Genomic DNA, 17021 nt, shown 5'->3' on the forward strand with positions numbered 1-17021 from the left:
AAAAAAAGTTAAAATATCTTTTGTCCCAATTTTCGGAAAATTTGTTCATTTGAGTCAATTTTTGCTAATACCCTTTAAATCATTAACAACAATGAACAGTGACGGCCACGTGTCACTTTGTATTTTTTTTTTTAATTTTTTTTAATTTAAATTTTTTTAAATGTCCACGTGTCAACCCAGTAGTGTGTCATGTCAAATTCAATGTTCTATATCTAATTTGATTTCTATATTTGTTATTTTTGTTAAATTTAGTCCTAATTTTGTCCCTATCCAAGAGACCAAATTTAATTTTTATATCAAGGTAATAATGATGTGAATTTTAATATATTACATAAAAATATTTAATAAAAATGTGAATTTTAATATAAAAATTAAATTTGGTTTCAATTTGGGGAGGGGCCAAATTGGTTCTTGTTAACAAAAATTGGACTAAATTGAATAAAAATAATAAATATAGGGACCAAATTGAATATAGAATATTGACTTTAACATGTGGTACGTTGCTGGGTTAACACGTGAATATTTAAAAAAAAATTAAAAAAAATTTAAAAAATAAAAAAAAGTAAAAATATTTTAAAAAATCACAAAATGACATGTGACCGTCATTGTTCATGACTGTTAATAATTGAGATGATGTTAACAAAAACGGTGACAAAAATTAGGACCTATTTAAATAAAAAATCAAAATTAGAACCAAAATTAGCATGTATTTTAATAAAAATTGACGAATAGAAAAAAAATGTATTTTAACAAAAAGAAAAATTAAAAAAATGGAATTAGGTGAAAGATGCGGTTTAACAGGTCATATACAACTTTTTCCGTGTCACATACTCTCTGCAAGCAAGTAATGCTTCTTTGGCCGCCCCAAAATTCACCTTCCTCTCTCCTTTCGCCGCCCAAATTGTTCTCCTACAACGTTTAAGTTCTCACCAACTTCACCATCTTCCACACTGGTGAGTTTCCATTCGCCACTCGTTCTCATTCTCCACTTTTGTTCTTAATTTCTGCAGTTTTATTCTGAAAATGAAAAAAACAAAAACAAAAACAAAAACAAAAAGAGATAGCAATAGATGATCTGGTTGGTTATTATTGACGCGGAGAACACTGGAAAGAGTGGTCTCTTCTTCGGCTCCTTCCATCACCTATCAAATCCGGTATAGCAACGGGAGCCATTTTTGCTGTGTTTGAACTTTGAAATTAATACTACTTTCATTTCTGTTGAACCAACAAGGTTCATGTACAGAGAAATACCTGGTTTCAAGAGTTCATCTAATGGTGGAAACACCTGTTTCTAAGATTTCTCTTTATTTTCTGACGAATAATTTCCTAACCACTTCCGTTAAAGAACAATATTTATATTTTTATATAGATTAAAATTAAGTTGTTTAAAACTTATTTGTAAAAACTATTTTATGAACGTTTATTTACAGGACAATGAGTTTGAGATATGGAAGTGTGGGCTTTGTTGCTTTAGTGCTTTTTCCATTCATGGCTTCTGCAGCTTCAGTTGTGAAGAACCTTCCTGGTTATGAGGGTGACCTTCCTTTCAAGCTTGAAACTGGGTGAGTGTAGTTTCTTCTTTTCATCCAGTGATTGCTTAGTTATAGTTGTCCTTCGTAATAATTTTTTATTAAGATATTGCGTTTAATTTTTTTTCCTTTTCAAATTGACAGATAACTAATCACAAATATTTTAAGGGGAACTATCCAATAACATCTCGTTATTTATATGATATTTTTAATTCAAAATATGATTAGTTTAAAAATAAACATATTATTATTTAATTAGGTTTTTAAGGGCGTAGAAAAATCGAAGACGATTGATACAACATTTTCCATATTTTTAACAATATATTTCACATCATCATAGAATATTCTCTATGCTTCCGATAATATCTGTCGTCTTATAAATGTAAGACAAATTTGTTTAAACTATCCACGGAATAGAAATTATATACTATACAGAAATTATTTCCTCTCCGTAGCAATTACTTATTTTTCTTCTATTTCTTTCTCTCTTCTAATAATTCAAATTTTAGTACAAAATTGTTATTCAGTACAGTTGTCAGATTGGACAAAAAAATTAAGCCATTTTTATTTTGTCCTACTTTGTCTCCCGTAATTAATAACGGGAAGGACATTATCTAAAATGATAACGCACACGTGTCCATTTTTCTGAATCTCAATCATTCATGTATATAATTTTATAACAGATATTGTTTCTCACCATGATTCACATGATATATTATCTAATGAATGATTGATCAAACGAGTTATTTTTTTGTTCTTGTCACAAATTTTAAGAACTCACATGATATAAGTTAGTTAATGTGAATGTTTCATTTAATTTTATAGATCCTACAACTAATCTAGATATTGATACTAGGAGTATTCCCCCCCCCCCCCCCCCCCCTCCCCCCCCCCCCTCTTAAAATAAGATGTGCCTATGTACAATTGGTAAAACCAATAAATTAATTGATATTTTATTTAATAAATTTATACTTTAGAAAAGTTTGGTATATAAATTATAAGTTACTTTAAATGACTTTGTAGCACATAGCATTCGATTTTCTTTCACTATTATTCTTTATATTACATTTTTTTTTATCACGCTTACTTTGATTTTACTTTTTCTACTTAAAATAAATATTTGTTATATAATCTTTTAAGTAGTTTGAATTAATATATATATATATATATATATATATATATATATATATATTACATTAAAGTAACAAATATTTCATTACAAGATGTTATGTGAAAATTATACATAATAAAAATTGTAGAAGAAAAAAATTCAATGTGATAATGATTTATTAATATCAATAGTTTTACATCACTTCTAAATAAGTTCATGTTAGACATCCCAAATAGTTTTATATCACTTAACCATAGATGTTAATATAGATTTCTCCTATAATGCACTAATACTTTAATTTGGGTCACGTATCCATATCTGACAGCTATCTGTGTTCGATAGTTTTGATACTTTCGTAACATCCCATTTAATAGTCTAAAACCATTAAACCAAACATTTCATATCCGATAATCATCCTACATAAAAATACTAAATGTAAAAGCCATATTAAAGTCATCCCAAAATATGATACGCTGAAATACAAATTTATACACGACAGTTTAAAAGTTTGAAGTTTTTCAAAATATAAGCATAAAAGTCCCAAAGGAACTTTCTAAAAAATTACATCATCCCTTCCTTGCATTGATTCAGCTGCAAGATCCACATTTGCTCACACCAATTAGGTGATCATTGCAAAAGAAAACAAGACGAGGCAAACATGACACAGAGAAAATGGTAAGATAATGTTTAAAAAGATCAAATTATTCAAAATAAAATTACTTAAATCATACAAATTTAATCATCTTATTTCATATAAAGACCTAAAGTTATAACTCAATTATCCAAATACATGCATTGATGTTAGATCCTAATAAGTTGTGCACGTGTAGTGACATCTAGTGCTCTACAAAGCGATAGATAAAGAGTTATACTCTACTACACATAGAGTTAATTCGTTAATGTTTTTGTCAAGGTAAAGCCCCTATACTAGGATATCTTGTTCCTCTTACCATATACTTCATTCTTCTCTACTTGAGAATTGAATGGTTATAAAATCATCAAGATAACTTCCAAATGAACCAGGGGCAGACCATCATGTAGACAGAGAAGAGCCATTGCTCCCCCAACAATTTTTTATTTTATTATATTTTATATATATTTTTTAAAAATATATTTATATTTTATTATTTTATTTATATTAATTTAGTTTTAAAAAATTTTAAAATTTAAAAATCATATTTTCTTTCTCTATTAAAATTTCTTTTACTTTTTTATTTCATTTCTCTCTCTTTCGTGCCATTATCTCTTTTTCTTCTTCTATTTCTATCTCAATTTTCACCATCAATTTTTTATTATTTTCAAAATCAAATTGTACCATGACAAAATTGAGGAGTGGAGGAACGTTTTAAATTAAACAATTTCTTCTTTTGAGTAAGTTCATTTTGTACCATTTTTTTTTTCAAACTGGTATGTTTTTCTCTTGTTTGTGACTTTTCTACGCTCTAGGCATATTTTTATCTGTCAGAGATCATAAAATCATAAAATCATGCTCTAATTGTTGATCAAACTCTTCTTTGTGTAAATAAAGCTATTTTAGGTTTTGAAGTTGTGTAAGGGAAAAGCAATATGAGGAATCTACTATAAGGTAAGGGAAACTAATAATTTAGAAGCTTAGTTTTCTTAAAATATTTAGTCTTAATTTTAAGATTTAATTTGGGGTATTCATAATTTTATCTTTTCCTAAATATGTGAGAGGTGACAAATTTATATTAGAAAAATTATGGGTAAAGAGAAAAAAAAATTCTTTTTTCAAGAGGGCTTGTGATGAAGATGAAAAAAATCATCTATGTCATCAATGGCGAAACTTGAACAAAAAATTATGCATCTACAACCGAAAAATCTATAGCTAAAGATCTTTTTCTGCAATGAAAATGATCAAGAACAGCTTGAGAAATAAGATGGAGGCTGGATTTTTAGCAATCACTATGATAATCTATATTGAAGGATATTGCACCAAGCTTTAGTTCTAATTCAATTATTGAAAATAATTTATATATAACAAATATAATTTGGCTTCCCTACAATTTTTGCTCAAGTTTCGCCACTGAAATGAACCCCTACATCAATGCATACATTACTACAATTCACTACTAATTCTCCTTGAATTAGTCTCAACAATCTCAATTTCATCTCACATACCAATCATTTCACAAGCAAGCAATCATAGAAATCACAAAGCTTCTACAATTGATCATCTAACAACTACTCAACTTTGGTCCACTTGCTTAACGAGATCATCTCATCGCTAGGCGAAAAGTGCACAAATGTCCACTCGAACAGTGACCAGATGGCTCGCCAGCGAGTGTATCACTAGGACTCTGGGAGGAAAATCCTTCAATAATTTGTTGAGCGAGGGTGTTCTCGACCAGTGACTCCAAAGTCAATAATCTCTCCGACTTTGGATTCGTTGAGCAAGTGGGTACTCAACCAATGACTCCTAAGTCAATGAGTCCCTGACCTTAGATTCGCTCAGCGAGTGAATTCTTGCTCAGCAACTCCCAATCCATTGAGCTTTTGACTTTGGACGTGCTAAGCAAGCTATCCCTCGACCAACGAGGTTACTTAATTTTGCAAAACATGATTCTGCATAATTATGCCTTCCTAGTCAAGTCTAAACAACTCAAGAACCTTCACAGATACCAAACACATACTAAACTTGAATCAACCATAAACATGACTACCAAACACTCTAAATTACAAAACCAATCTAGATGCTTTTTACATGTAACAACCTCAATTTAAAACATCAAGTTCATACAATCATATATCATTTCACATATCAACACCCCAATAATTCACAACATCATCATACAATCTATCAATTCAATATTTCTATAACTTAAAAAATACTTAAATTAGCTTTATTTATCTGTAAGATGACTCAAATCACTCAAGAAATATTAAATCTCCCTTTTAGCTATCAAAATGCACTACTCAACCTAAAGACATCACAAACATGATCAAGGAACATCATTAGAATCGTTGATCAGCAAAAACTTATAAGGAAGACACACTACTAGAAATATGTTAAATAGTGATTGAAATCAGTCACCGAAAATTTCAGTTACTATTAGTAACTGAAATAGTGACTGGATTTTTAATCATAAAAAATCGATCATTAAATCGGTTACTATATTATTTAATTATTATTATATTATTTTTTTATTTTTACTTTTATTTCCTTTGAAACTTTTCTCCCTCCCCCCAAAATTTTACTGAAAGTAAATGTTTACACCAAATGAATCCCTACTAACCATCTCATCACCTTTCCTCATTGCTTGTGACCTAGGCACACCATCCTAACAATTTGTTATGACAGTCTCCTCATCTTCCTTCGTGATTCAACTCATCATCGTGACTTGCTTCTCGTAATGACTTGCCCCTCATTGTGATCCGTCCCTCACCGTGACTCTTCCCTCACTGTTACTCCCCCATCCCTGTGTCGTTATGCTCACTTTATCGTGGTGGTAATCATTCTCACAATTGTCTCATCCTTTCTATTTTATCTGTTTTGTTATTTTAGCCACATGCGAGCCAACATTAGTCATATGCATAGAGATTGGCATCAAATCTGCGCAGAGATTAACATCAAATCAAGGAAAAAGGTAGAAAATCAACTTAGTCAATTTGAGAAATTGATTGGACAAGAGTGGAAAGCTAGCCACAGGGATCATCCTCGTGGTCTCTGATCTTTAAAAATATGAACTCAAGAATGAGAAATTTAAAGAGAAGGGAAAGAGTTCAGAGAAATAGTTTTTAGAGATGGTGTGTTTATAAATAATGAAACTCGTTTATAAAATTTCTATTTATACTTTAACTTTTTAATATTAAAACAATCGAGTATTCAATTTTTTAAACACTCTATCAATCCTAAGGTACCATTTTATGGATCCTCACATTCTCCCTAACAACAAAACTTTTTTATCTCGAAAATTAAACTTAATAGAGAACATATAGGGGTATGACTTCCTCATATCCTCGTCTAACTCTCAAGTAAAGTCACATGTTCTCCCATCTCAGAAAACTTTGACTAGACTGATGGTCTTTCCTCTAAGTTGCTTTGTCTGATGATCCTCTACACTAATAGGCTACACCTCCACTTTGAGATCTTCTCTAACTTGTACATCCTCCACTTCTATCACATGAGAGAGATGAGGTACATATTTTCTTAGCTGAGAGACGTGGAATATTAGATGTCGATTAACTAACTAAGGAGGCATAACAATCTCGTAAGCCACTGGTCCAACTTGACTCAAAATCTGATATGGGTCAATAAACTTAGGAGAAAGTTTCCTTGAACGGATAGTCTTTTCCACACCAATGGTTAGAGTCATATGTAGTAAAACATGATCTGTAGTTGTAAACTCCAATGTCTTTTCCTCTGGTCAGCATAAGATTTCTGCCTACTTTGTGAAGCCTTCATCCGCCCTTGTATCAACTTCACTTTCTTTGTGGTCTGCTACAAAAATTTAGGTCCTACCAACACTGCTTCCTCATCTTGGTACCAACATAAAGGGGTTCTGCATCACCTCCCATATAGAGCCTCCTAGGGTGCCATACTTATGATTTCTTGATAACTAATGTTGTAGGTATGATTACCCATTTGTCTGAGGATAATAGGCAGAGCTTATCCTTAGTCTGCTACCTATAGATTCTTGTAAAGTCTACCAAAGTCTAGAAGTATACCATGAATCTCATACTTATCTATGAAACATCTAATCAATAAAGCAATAATACTTTTATGATGATAATAATTTAGAACTTTTTTTACTTTGACAATATTTGATACGTATGATTTTAATTTAGATTCACAAAATAGCAATCATATATTTATCATATTTTTAAGAACTTTTGTATATTTTTTAACATACATATATCATATATTGTATTTTAATTTTCAAAATAAACATACGTATATATATATATATATATATATATATATATATATTGTATTCATGCAATCTCTCTTAATCCTCTAACATCTTTAACAATTAGTACCCCAAATTAAAGTATAATAAATGCTTTGTTATTGTTAAGATTTTTTCACAATAATTTTTCATTGACAATTAATTCTAAGATAATATTTAATCATTAGAAAATTTTAAGTAGGAATTAAAAGTTTTACACTAATTAAAAATGTGAAACTTAAGTGTCACATGAGGAGAAAAGACATACAAAAGTTAAACTATTTTTCAGAAACAGTTAATACAATAATGAAATAAAAAAAATCCAAATATGATAAATTGGATATTGTGCATAGCTCATGTTATTAACAATAAAGTACAAATTGTAGAGTAGATTCTTCAAAATAATCTAGAAAAGCTTCCGCGTGGTCCATGCGGACGATTCCTTTTGGTCCATGCTCCTTGTATACTCCAAAATGTTCCTACCACAACATATTAACTAATATCTGAAACTGCCAAAATCTTACGAAGTACAAATGTCTTAAAATTATATATAAGGGAAACTTGTCACATTTAAAAAATCTTATGAGACAAATTGAACTGTTTGTTACAAAAATAAACGCTAATGGCTTAAATTTGTATGCGGGTCTTAGTCATCCATGATGGAGATCCACAAAGTTTTGTCGTCGCTCTTTTCTAATTTTACGTTTGAATTTTTGTAGGTTAGTTGAAAGATACTATATTCATTTAGAAAGTTCTTCAAATAATTATTACCACCCGTATAGTTTTTCAAAATACAAATTAAATATATATATATATATATATATATATATATTAACATGTATATTTATATTTGTTCTATTTCTTCGTTCATATATCTACACATATCACAATATGTAAGAATTTTCTTCTTAGCTTCTCAACGCCTCGTATCTTATTCTATTTATCTTAAATCATCAGTGAGAATCTTTGTTATAATATAAATGACAATACTTAATACACAAATCAAACGGTAGTTCACTTATAGTATCATATATGTAACCTCAAATTCATATAAATTTTATCAAGAGTCTCAACAACAATTTTCATGTACCAAATATCATTAAAAAAATCATAAATCAATTAAATATACAAACTAACATTCATTTTGGATTTAGAATAAAAATTTAAATAAAATTCATTAGAAATAAAAGAAGTAAAAAAAATATAATAAAAAATAGCTTGAGGGAAAATTGTCTCACTTAGTTGAAATTTTTTTCATTTGAGCGAAATTTGAATAGAAACTAGGGTGGAGTTGCAATTTTGTTTTCGCTTAAGCAAAATTTCTTCACTTGGACAAAAATAGGGTCGAAATCAAGGTTAAGATGTCGAAATCAAAGTTAAGATGTAGTGTTATTTTTGCTTGAACAAAAAATTTACCACTTTAACAAAAATAAGACTAAAAGTTAATTAGGCCTGAGTTTCTATTTTGTTTTCATTTTAGAAAAAATCTTTTGCTTGAATTAAAATATCAGAAAAAAAAAAATTAGCTTCAAAATTAATTTTCAAAGATCTTTTTCAAAACCATTTTAAGAATGCACTTTCTAACCAATTCAAATGATGAATCTAAACCTTTATTTGTTCAAACATTATCTTTTACTCATTTTAAAACTTTGGCCATTCAAACTCATTACATATATTCTATTTGCATTAATCTCATAAACTAGCATTGAATATTTTCCTTCAAATAACCACAACTTGCACTAATCGGTCTCAAATGCAATAACCTATTACGAAATTGATGACATGCAAAAAATTTCATTCATTATATACAAATCTCATCATAAAATCAAACATTAATAATATATTAAAACAACACACAACCCTATAAAACATGTCATCTTCATGTCTAGATAATCTATTTTAAGGTTCTATCGAAAACATATATAGCTTTTCTTAGATGTAATCTCTTATTCTAAAGAAAGTTTAAACTCAAGTACGAACTTGCGTGAAATCTAGAGATCTAGAATAAAGTATTCAAATATAACAAAATTTCACTACGAACTTAATTAAATTGAAATGATAACTTTTCTTAATTAATCTCACCACGCTTGATGACAAAGTCATGAGAAAAAAAAAATAGGGAACAAGAAATTTTCAGAGTAAGCATGAACTTATTCTATTTAAAGATTTGATCTGTTAAAATTGTTTCTTTAACTCTTCGATTAGAATAAGGTGTGGTTGAATTATGAAAGATAACAAATATGGAGGAAAAATAAATAAAAAAATGGAAAGAGATGATTATTGAGAGAGAACGAGACAAAAAGAAAAGAAAAATGAAGAAATGAGGGAGAGTCGGTGTATGGAGCTTTACAGTTATAATTCAAACTATAATAAAAAAAATGTATAATTTGATGTAAATTGATAGCAACCATATAAAAGTATACAAATTGATTTTTTATATTTTCAATAGCTTTGTGTCCTAAATTACATAAGTGAAAAAAATAGTATATTTTATTCAAGTATATATATAAACTTTTAATTAATTGTTATTGTTGCATTCTTAGATACATCGGAGTGGGAGAGGAGGGAGTGAATATATTTCACTTATTTGTTGAGTCTCAAAGAAACCCCTTCATCGATCCAGTGTTACTATGGTTTGTTGGAGGTCCAGGTTGTTCTGCACTATCAGCGTTCTTTTTTGAAAATGGTAAGTAATCTTTACATTCAAAATCATTTCATTTCTTTAAATATAATCTTCAATTACAAGCTTATAAATGAAAAACATGTTATTGAAAAGAATAAATAAAATTCAACTCACTAGAAGAATTACATTTAAAAAGAGACAAAATTCCTACCTAATTGTTAAGAATTTCTTTACCACCCTTAATAACCTAATTTGTCGTACTCTTTGTATAACGTAACACTTGTATCATACATAATATTTGTTGAACTAAATTATCATCTTACAAACAAAGTATTATTATATTTATTTTCAACACTTAATCAAATCATGTGTGTTCATCTTTTCATTGGCATGTTATTGTGATTTCCATTTTTCACAACAAAAATTATAAAAATTAATAAGTTACTTATATAAATCTGATTCTTAATTATGTCATAAAATTTTAACTAATTTTCCATTTCACACACACACACACACACACACACACACACACACATATATATATATATATATATATATATATATATATATATGAAATTAAAAATAATAACAAAAAATGATTTTAATTTGGATTGACGAGTTGCAGGGCCTTTAATAATGAATGGTGATAACAGTGGAAACCTTCCAAAACTTGAGTTGAACCCATATGGCTGGTCACACACATTGAATATGCTATACATAGACATGCCAGTGGGCACAGGATTTTCTTACTCACAAACCCAACAAGGCTATTACAGTAATGACACGTTATGGGTTGACCATACTTATGAATTTTTACAAAAGGTCAACCATTCTTCTAAACCTCTAAATTTCTATTCTTCATCACTATTTTAATCACAAATTTTATTCTAAAAGTTTCATTGATTATGAACATGCAGTGGTTTATTGATCATCCAAAGTTTAACTCAAATCCATTCTACATTGGTGGTGGTTCATATTCAGGAATAACTACAGGACCTCTTGTTCAAAAGGTGTATGAAGGTAACTACACAACAATGTCAATTAATTTGATAATAGAACCTAAATGTGGTCCTATGAACTTGTAAATGTTCATTTGTGGCTAAGATTTTCTTAAATATGCTTCCTCCAAGTGCAGGTTATAAAGCAAGACACAAGCCAGTCATCAACATCAAAGTACAAAAGGACACAAATTAACCTTGTCGAGAGTTTTTTTGTTTTGCTAATTAATATGTTCTGTTTTACAATATGCAACTGATTAATCTATCAATTTTGTCATAATCAGGGTTACGTCCTTGCAAGTCCAGGTGTTGATCGGTATCAAGAAGAGAACATGAAAGTTTTGTATGCATACCAAAGGAGTCTTATATCCGAAGCACTCTATAAGGTTATTTCTCATCATTGTTTTGTTATGCACGAAAGGAAAAACACTAAATAAGGGATTAGACTGGACTCGCACCTAATCTAACTTCAACTCAAGTAAGGGAGAGACTAGATAGATTTTACCTAAATTTGACCTAAAACTCAACTTAAATAAGTAATTAGCCACACTTTTAATTTAAAACTTTAAGAAAAAAATTTATGAATTTTTTTCATATATAATGCTAAATATTTTATTTATACCCAACGTAAGATTTAGACTCACTTGAATTTCTAACAATCTTTTAATCAAAAGTTAGATCTTATCCAAAATAAAATTTACACTCATTATTATTTTCTTAATATATATACATACATATATATATATATATATATATATATATATATATATATATCATCACTGTAAGAAAATTGTGATTTATCTACATATACTTACATACGAATTTACATTCATAGGAAAATTAGGTATTACAGATGTGTAATATTGATTTATGTATGGAATTTTTTGTAGATAACGTGGAAAAACTTTTCTATCAATTTTTCATATGTAAAATTTGTATGTAATTTGGCATGTTAGAGTGAGAATTTTTGCGATGGATAATATCAGTAAGTAATTGTACAATATCAAAAGGTAAGTAAAAAAGTTGTTACCAACTCATTTTACAAATAGATTTGGAAATAATAAATTACTAAAACTTAAAACCCAATTTTTTCTTACTCACTAAAATTCATCTCGTGGCCAGTCACTAAAATTTTTTTATCACTCGCACTCTTTCAATCTCAGAGAATCCCACCTTCAATCTCACTAATAGAGAAACCCTCACTCAATCTCATGCAAAGAAGAAGTTTGGTTCTCTCCCTCACACTCAGTCCATCTCACTCACAAAGAAGAAGAATTGTGGTTTTGGAATCCTAGCCTCCACTGTGCTCCTCCACATTGGCCATCCTCGAAACCTTAGCCTCCTCTGTGTGTGTAACATCTTGGTCGGATATTACTAAATAAAGAAAATGATAATTGAATATAAATTCAAATCTCATTTAAAACTTTAACTTCGTTCAAAACATACTCAATATTCCATAATTATTCTATTACACGTAAAATTCCAAATTTGAAAGAATTACAATTTATTCAAAATATGCTTCTAATAAAACAACCCCAAGCTCTAGCCCTCGTTCTGTCTCGTTATCTCACCATCCACACCTAGATTATCATTTGCTCTCGTGTGACCGGTCACACAATCGTTACCAAACACAAACAAAAGGAGTGAGCTAAATAACAACATACATAAACAATAATAAATGCCACTCACCCTAATCAACTTAACCATTTTCTCATTTATAAAACCTTTATACCATGTCACCCCTGTCTCATAACCTATATGAGACGAGCACACACTCAACCATGGTCTTAGGGATTCCAATGCTTCCATGAACTTGCCCGCTCGTGGTCCAACTCTACAAACCTTCATGCTCGTAGTCCAACACGTGTGAACACCAACTGTTATGAACCTCCCCATCTATATTAATCACGCATTTCCAACTCCATTACGAACCTCCTCGCTCGTAATCCACATAAGCATATCCCAGACCAAAATCATCACTACGCAACACACAAAAATCCATCTCAACGCATACTACCATTGCACTATCGCTTGGCATAGCCTATGAGTCGCCAAGCGACGTTGCAATGCAGACACTTGGTCGTTCCAAGACACCGTCGGGCACCACACGTTCTAGGGACTTCCCTAATAAGCCTATCTCCTAGCGGTCCAATCCATCTACCAGGCGCTACATCAGAAGTGAGAACAATTTTTGGTTTTAAGGGTCCAAAGCAAGGTCCAACCATAAAATCATGCCATATATACATCCAAGTGTATCAGCACACAATCCCCTACTCCAATTCAACTTAATTTGCACAAACCCATATCTCATACATCAAATATATATCCATATATACATGCATTCACAATTGAAACTATGCTAACACTTTACTTTATCCAATAGTCAATCATACTCATAGGAACTCTAAACAGCAACCAAATAAAGCATATTCTCATACAAAATCCAAGGCTTATCCCAGACAATACCCAGAGGAAATCCCTTTCCATCAATCCCTCATGTCAACCCCAAAATTCATGTCATCACATAGTCATATACGCTCACCTTAATCTCACACTAAGCAATCCAAAAGATAAACTCTGAAACCAAAAGTCACAATTTGTACACAAGTCATGCACAATCATATATTCATAACAGGCAGCACTTGCATTAATTCCTTTACCCAATACCTCATCCCAAATTTCATTTTCACATACTTATACATTCATGAATTAAGCATTAAATCCACGACATTGCTTATCTACTCATTTTATATCAATTACATGCATTCACAATTAGTAATTCCCCAAAACACCCAGCCTGCACCAACCCACCATAAACACCTATTTTGTTGTACTTTCTGGGTGTCAACTAGCGGTACCTACTTGCCGTCAAGCGGTGCATCAGGACCTTGGGAAAAATCCAGATTTTTGCACCTGTGAGAAACCCAAAACTCCCAAACTCAATCCAATAATCCAATTTCACAAAGAATGCTTTATAATCATGTTTCCAGTATTCATGCATATTCAATAATCACGTATGACCATAAAATCATTACAGGTATCATCAAACAGTGGCAAATATCAATAGACACGAATTAGGAAATGTACAAAAAGCCCACAATATCATAGAATCCAGCCAAAAAGCAGAAAATTTAGCCTGCATTGTATGAGTCGCCTGGCGGGCCATGAACACCGCCAGTCGGTTTTTGGGTAGAAATCCAGAAATGTGATATTCAAGTATCTACCATTGAACACTAATTCAAGTGCAAAAAAAAAACTATTTAGCACTAGGCAAGGTTTGAACTCACATTCATCCTATTACCAAAAATATGCATAACCATTAAGCCATCACATGTTTCATGTTATTTCATGCACATAAACCAATACAAGGACACATCACACCTTTAGGCATGCAAAAATAAAATAAATAACACATTAATGGCATACGCAAGACTCGAACCCACGTTTTCTTTACACCACCTAACATGCTCAATCGCTTAAGCTACCATTGTTCCTTTTTATGTGGGCCATTTAATTCTTTTAAATGTATTCCCAATCCACAATTTTTTCTAATTAAATATTTATTGTTTATTTAAATTTCCTAGATCTTATAGTGTGCGCCTCCTCCGCATTAGCCCTCCCTAAAACCCTAGCCTCCACTTTTCTTGCGTCCTTCCCATTGGCCCTACCTTGGAACCCTAGCCTCCACTGCATACCTCTTTCGCATTGATCCTCCCTTGGAACCACCACCACTTGTGCTCGTTGCAAGTATATATTATGAAATTTTATTAATTTAAAGAGTATCGATTAATTGATAATTAATAATTAGGTTAAATATGTTTTTGGTCCCTCAAGTTTCAGTGAAATTTGGAATTAGTCTCTCTTCAAAACTTTTGACCAATTTAGTCCTTCACCTTTAAAAATGCATGAATTTAGTCCTTTTAACCAAATATTGTTAAGTTTATCTGACATTTCAAGCACATTTTATGATAGTATTTGAATTGTTTACACCGTTTGACATATTTTCGTTTCAATGTTAACTCAAATATTATCATAAAATGCGTTTAAAATGTCAAATAAACTTAACAAAATTTGATAAGAATGACTAAATCCACGCATTTCTAACAATGAAGGACTAAATTGGTATAAGGTTTTGAAAAGGGACTAATTCTAAAATTCACTGAAACTTGAGGGACCAAAAACATATTTAACCCTTAATAATTTAAATATCAATTAAAGACTTTTTTCTGCTTAGTAAATAATAGGGGTGGACAAAAAATCTAATTTTCTTGATCTGATCCACTTTTGTTCTAATCCAATCTATTTTATTAAAAATCAATCCATTTTAATGGATCCATTCTCTAAAACAAGATTTTCAAATATGGATAATCCAAAAATATCCAATCCAAATTTTCAATTTAAATTTTTTAGTTAGGTTGAGATGAACTAGGCTAAATTTAGACTCGGACGAGCCTTGCTCGACAACCTGTACAGACTGGACAGGCCCGATGACACTGAAGTTTTGGGCGGGCCCGACGACCAGAATAGGCTGTACGTGCTGTACCGAGTTGTTGATGAATCCAGCTTTGAGAAAATAGCAAATGCTATGTCTTCAAAAGAAGCGTGGGATATTCTAGAGAAGGCATACAAAGGGGATAACCATGTGAAGCAAGTTCGGCTTCAAACTCCCAAAGGCGAGCTTGAAAGGATGAGGATGAAGGAAGATGAAGGGGTTGCCGAGTACGTCTCCCGAGTTGAGATCGTAGCGAATCCGCTCGGTAGAAATGGATAGACGTTGTCCGCTTGTCGAGTGGTGGAGAAAATCTTGAGGTCGTTAACCAACAACTTCGAGAATATAGTTTGCACAATAGAGGAATCCAAGGACTTGACAGCGTTCTCAGTGGAAAAGCTTGCTGGGTCGCTTGAAGCGCATGAGCAGCGGAGAAGGAAGAAGAAGAAGGAGTCCCTTGATCAAGCACTCCAAGCAAAGGCAACCATTAGGGAGAAGAAGGTTCCTTATACTCAGAACACTCGAGGCCGAGGTGGTAGAGGCAGAAGAGGATATGAAAAAGGTCAAGAATAGGTCGACCAACAAAATTGGCGTGGCCGAGGACAAGGTGGAGGTCGTGGTGGTAGAGGCCGAGGAGGTCAATCAAACAACTCAGGAGTTAAGGGCTTCAAATGTGTTAAGTATGGTCATTTTGCCAAAGACTACTACTCAGGAGTCAAATGTTACAATTGTGGGAAGGTTGGACATTTCGCGAAGGATTGCCGATCTGAAAACAAGAAGGAAACGAACTTCCTTTATGAGGATGTTGAGGAAGAAAGAATATTAATGATGTCCAGGAGATCAGGTGTGGAGCTAAGTCTGAGCTGTTTTGACAACTTAGTTTGGTACCTTGATACAGGAGCAAGCAACCACATGTGTGGGGACGAGAATCTTTTTAAGGAGCTCACTAAAGTTGATGTTGGACACGTATCATTTGGAGATGCATCAAAGGTGACAGTAAAAGGCCGGGGTACAATCTGGTACCTACAGAAGAATAACCAAGTTGGAGAAATCATAGACGTGTACTTTGTACCCGATCTCAAAAGCAACATATTGAGCATGAGCCAACTGATGGAGAAAGGCTACTCGGTTATGATGAAAGACCGAGTACTATACTTATAAGACAAGTCATATCGATTGATTGCCCGAGTAAAGATGAAGAAGAACAGGATGTACAAGCTGGACTTGCAAATAGTCCAAGAGAGGTGCTTAAAACATGACGTGAAGGATGAAGCTATGATGTGGCACTTCCGGTTTGGCCACTTGCATTTTGGTGGGTTGGCTGAGTTGGTGAAAAAGGAAATGATGCGAGGACTCCCGACTGT

The 17021-nt window shown here is 31.7% G+C and overlaps 1 protein-coding gene across 2 annotated transcripts in view; it reads left to right on the top strand.

The window, feature by feature from the left end:
- Positions 1 to 794: 794 nt before the first annotated feature.
- LOC114187395 (serine carboxypeptidase-like 18) overlaps positions 795 to 17021 on the top strand; it is a 33948-nt gene continuing 17721 nt past the window's right edge. For both annotated transcript variants that reach the window (XM_028075645.2, XM_085674482.1), the window contains exons 1-7: positions 795 to 953; positions 1431 to 1562; positions 10091 to 10233; positions 10796 to 10992; positions 11088 to 11190; positions 11306 to 11343; positions 11453 to 11554. In XM_028075645.2, the coding sequence (XP_027931446.1) occupies positions 1435 to 1562; positions 10091 to 10233; positions 10796 to 10992; positions 11088 to 11190; positions 11306 to 11343; positions 11453 to 11554 (711 nt within the window). In that variant the 5' untranslated portion in view covers positions 795 to 953; positions 1431 to 1434. The remainder of the gene's footprint in view (positions 954 to 1430; positions 1563 to 10090; positions 10234 to 10795; positions 10993 to 11087; positions 11191 to 11305; positions 11344 to 11452; positions 11555 to 17021) is intronic.

The sequence above is a fragment of the Vigna unguiculata genome, chromosome 6, assembly GCF_037176805.1.
Source record: "Vigna unguiculata cultivar grain cowpea cultivar isolate G323 ecotype 2 chromosome 6, ASM3717680v1, whole genome shotgun sequence".
Lineage (NCBI taxonomy): Eukaryota > Viridiplantae > Streptophyta > Magnoliopsida > Fabales > Fabaceae > Vigna > Vigna unguiculata.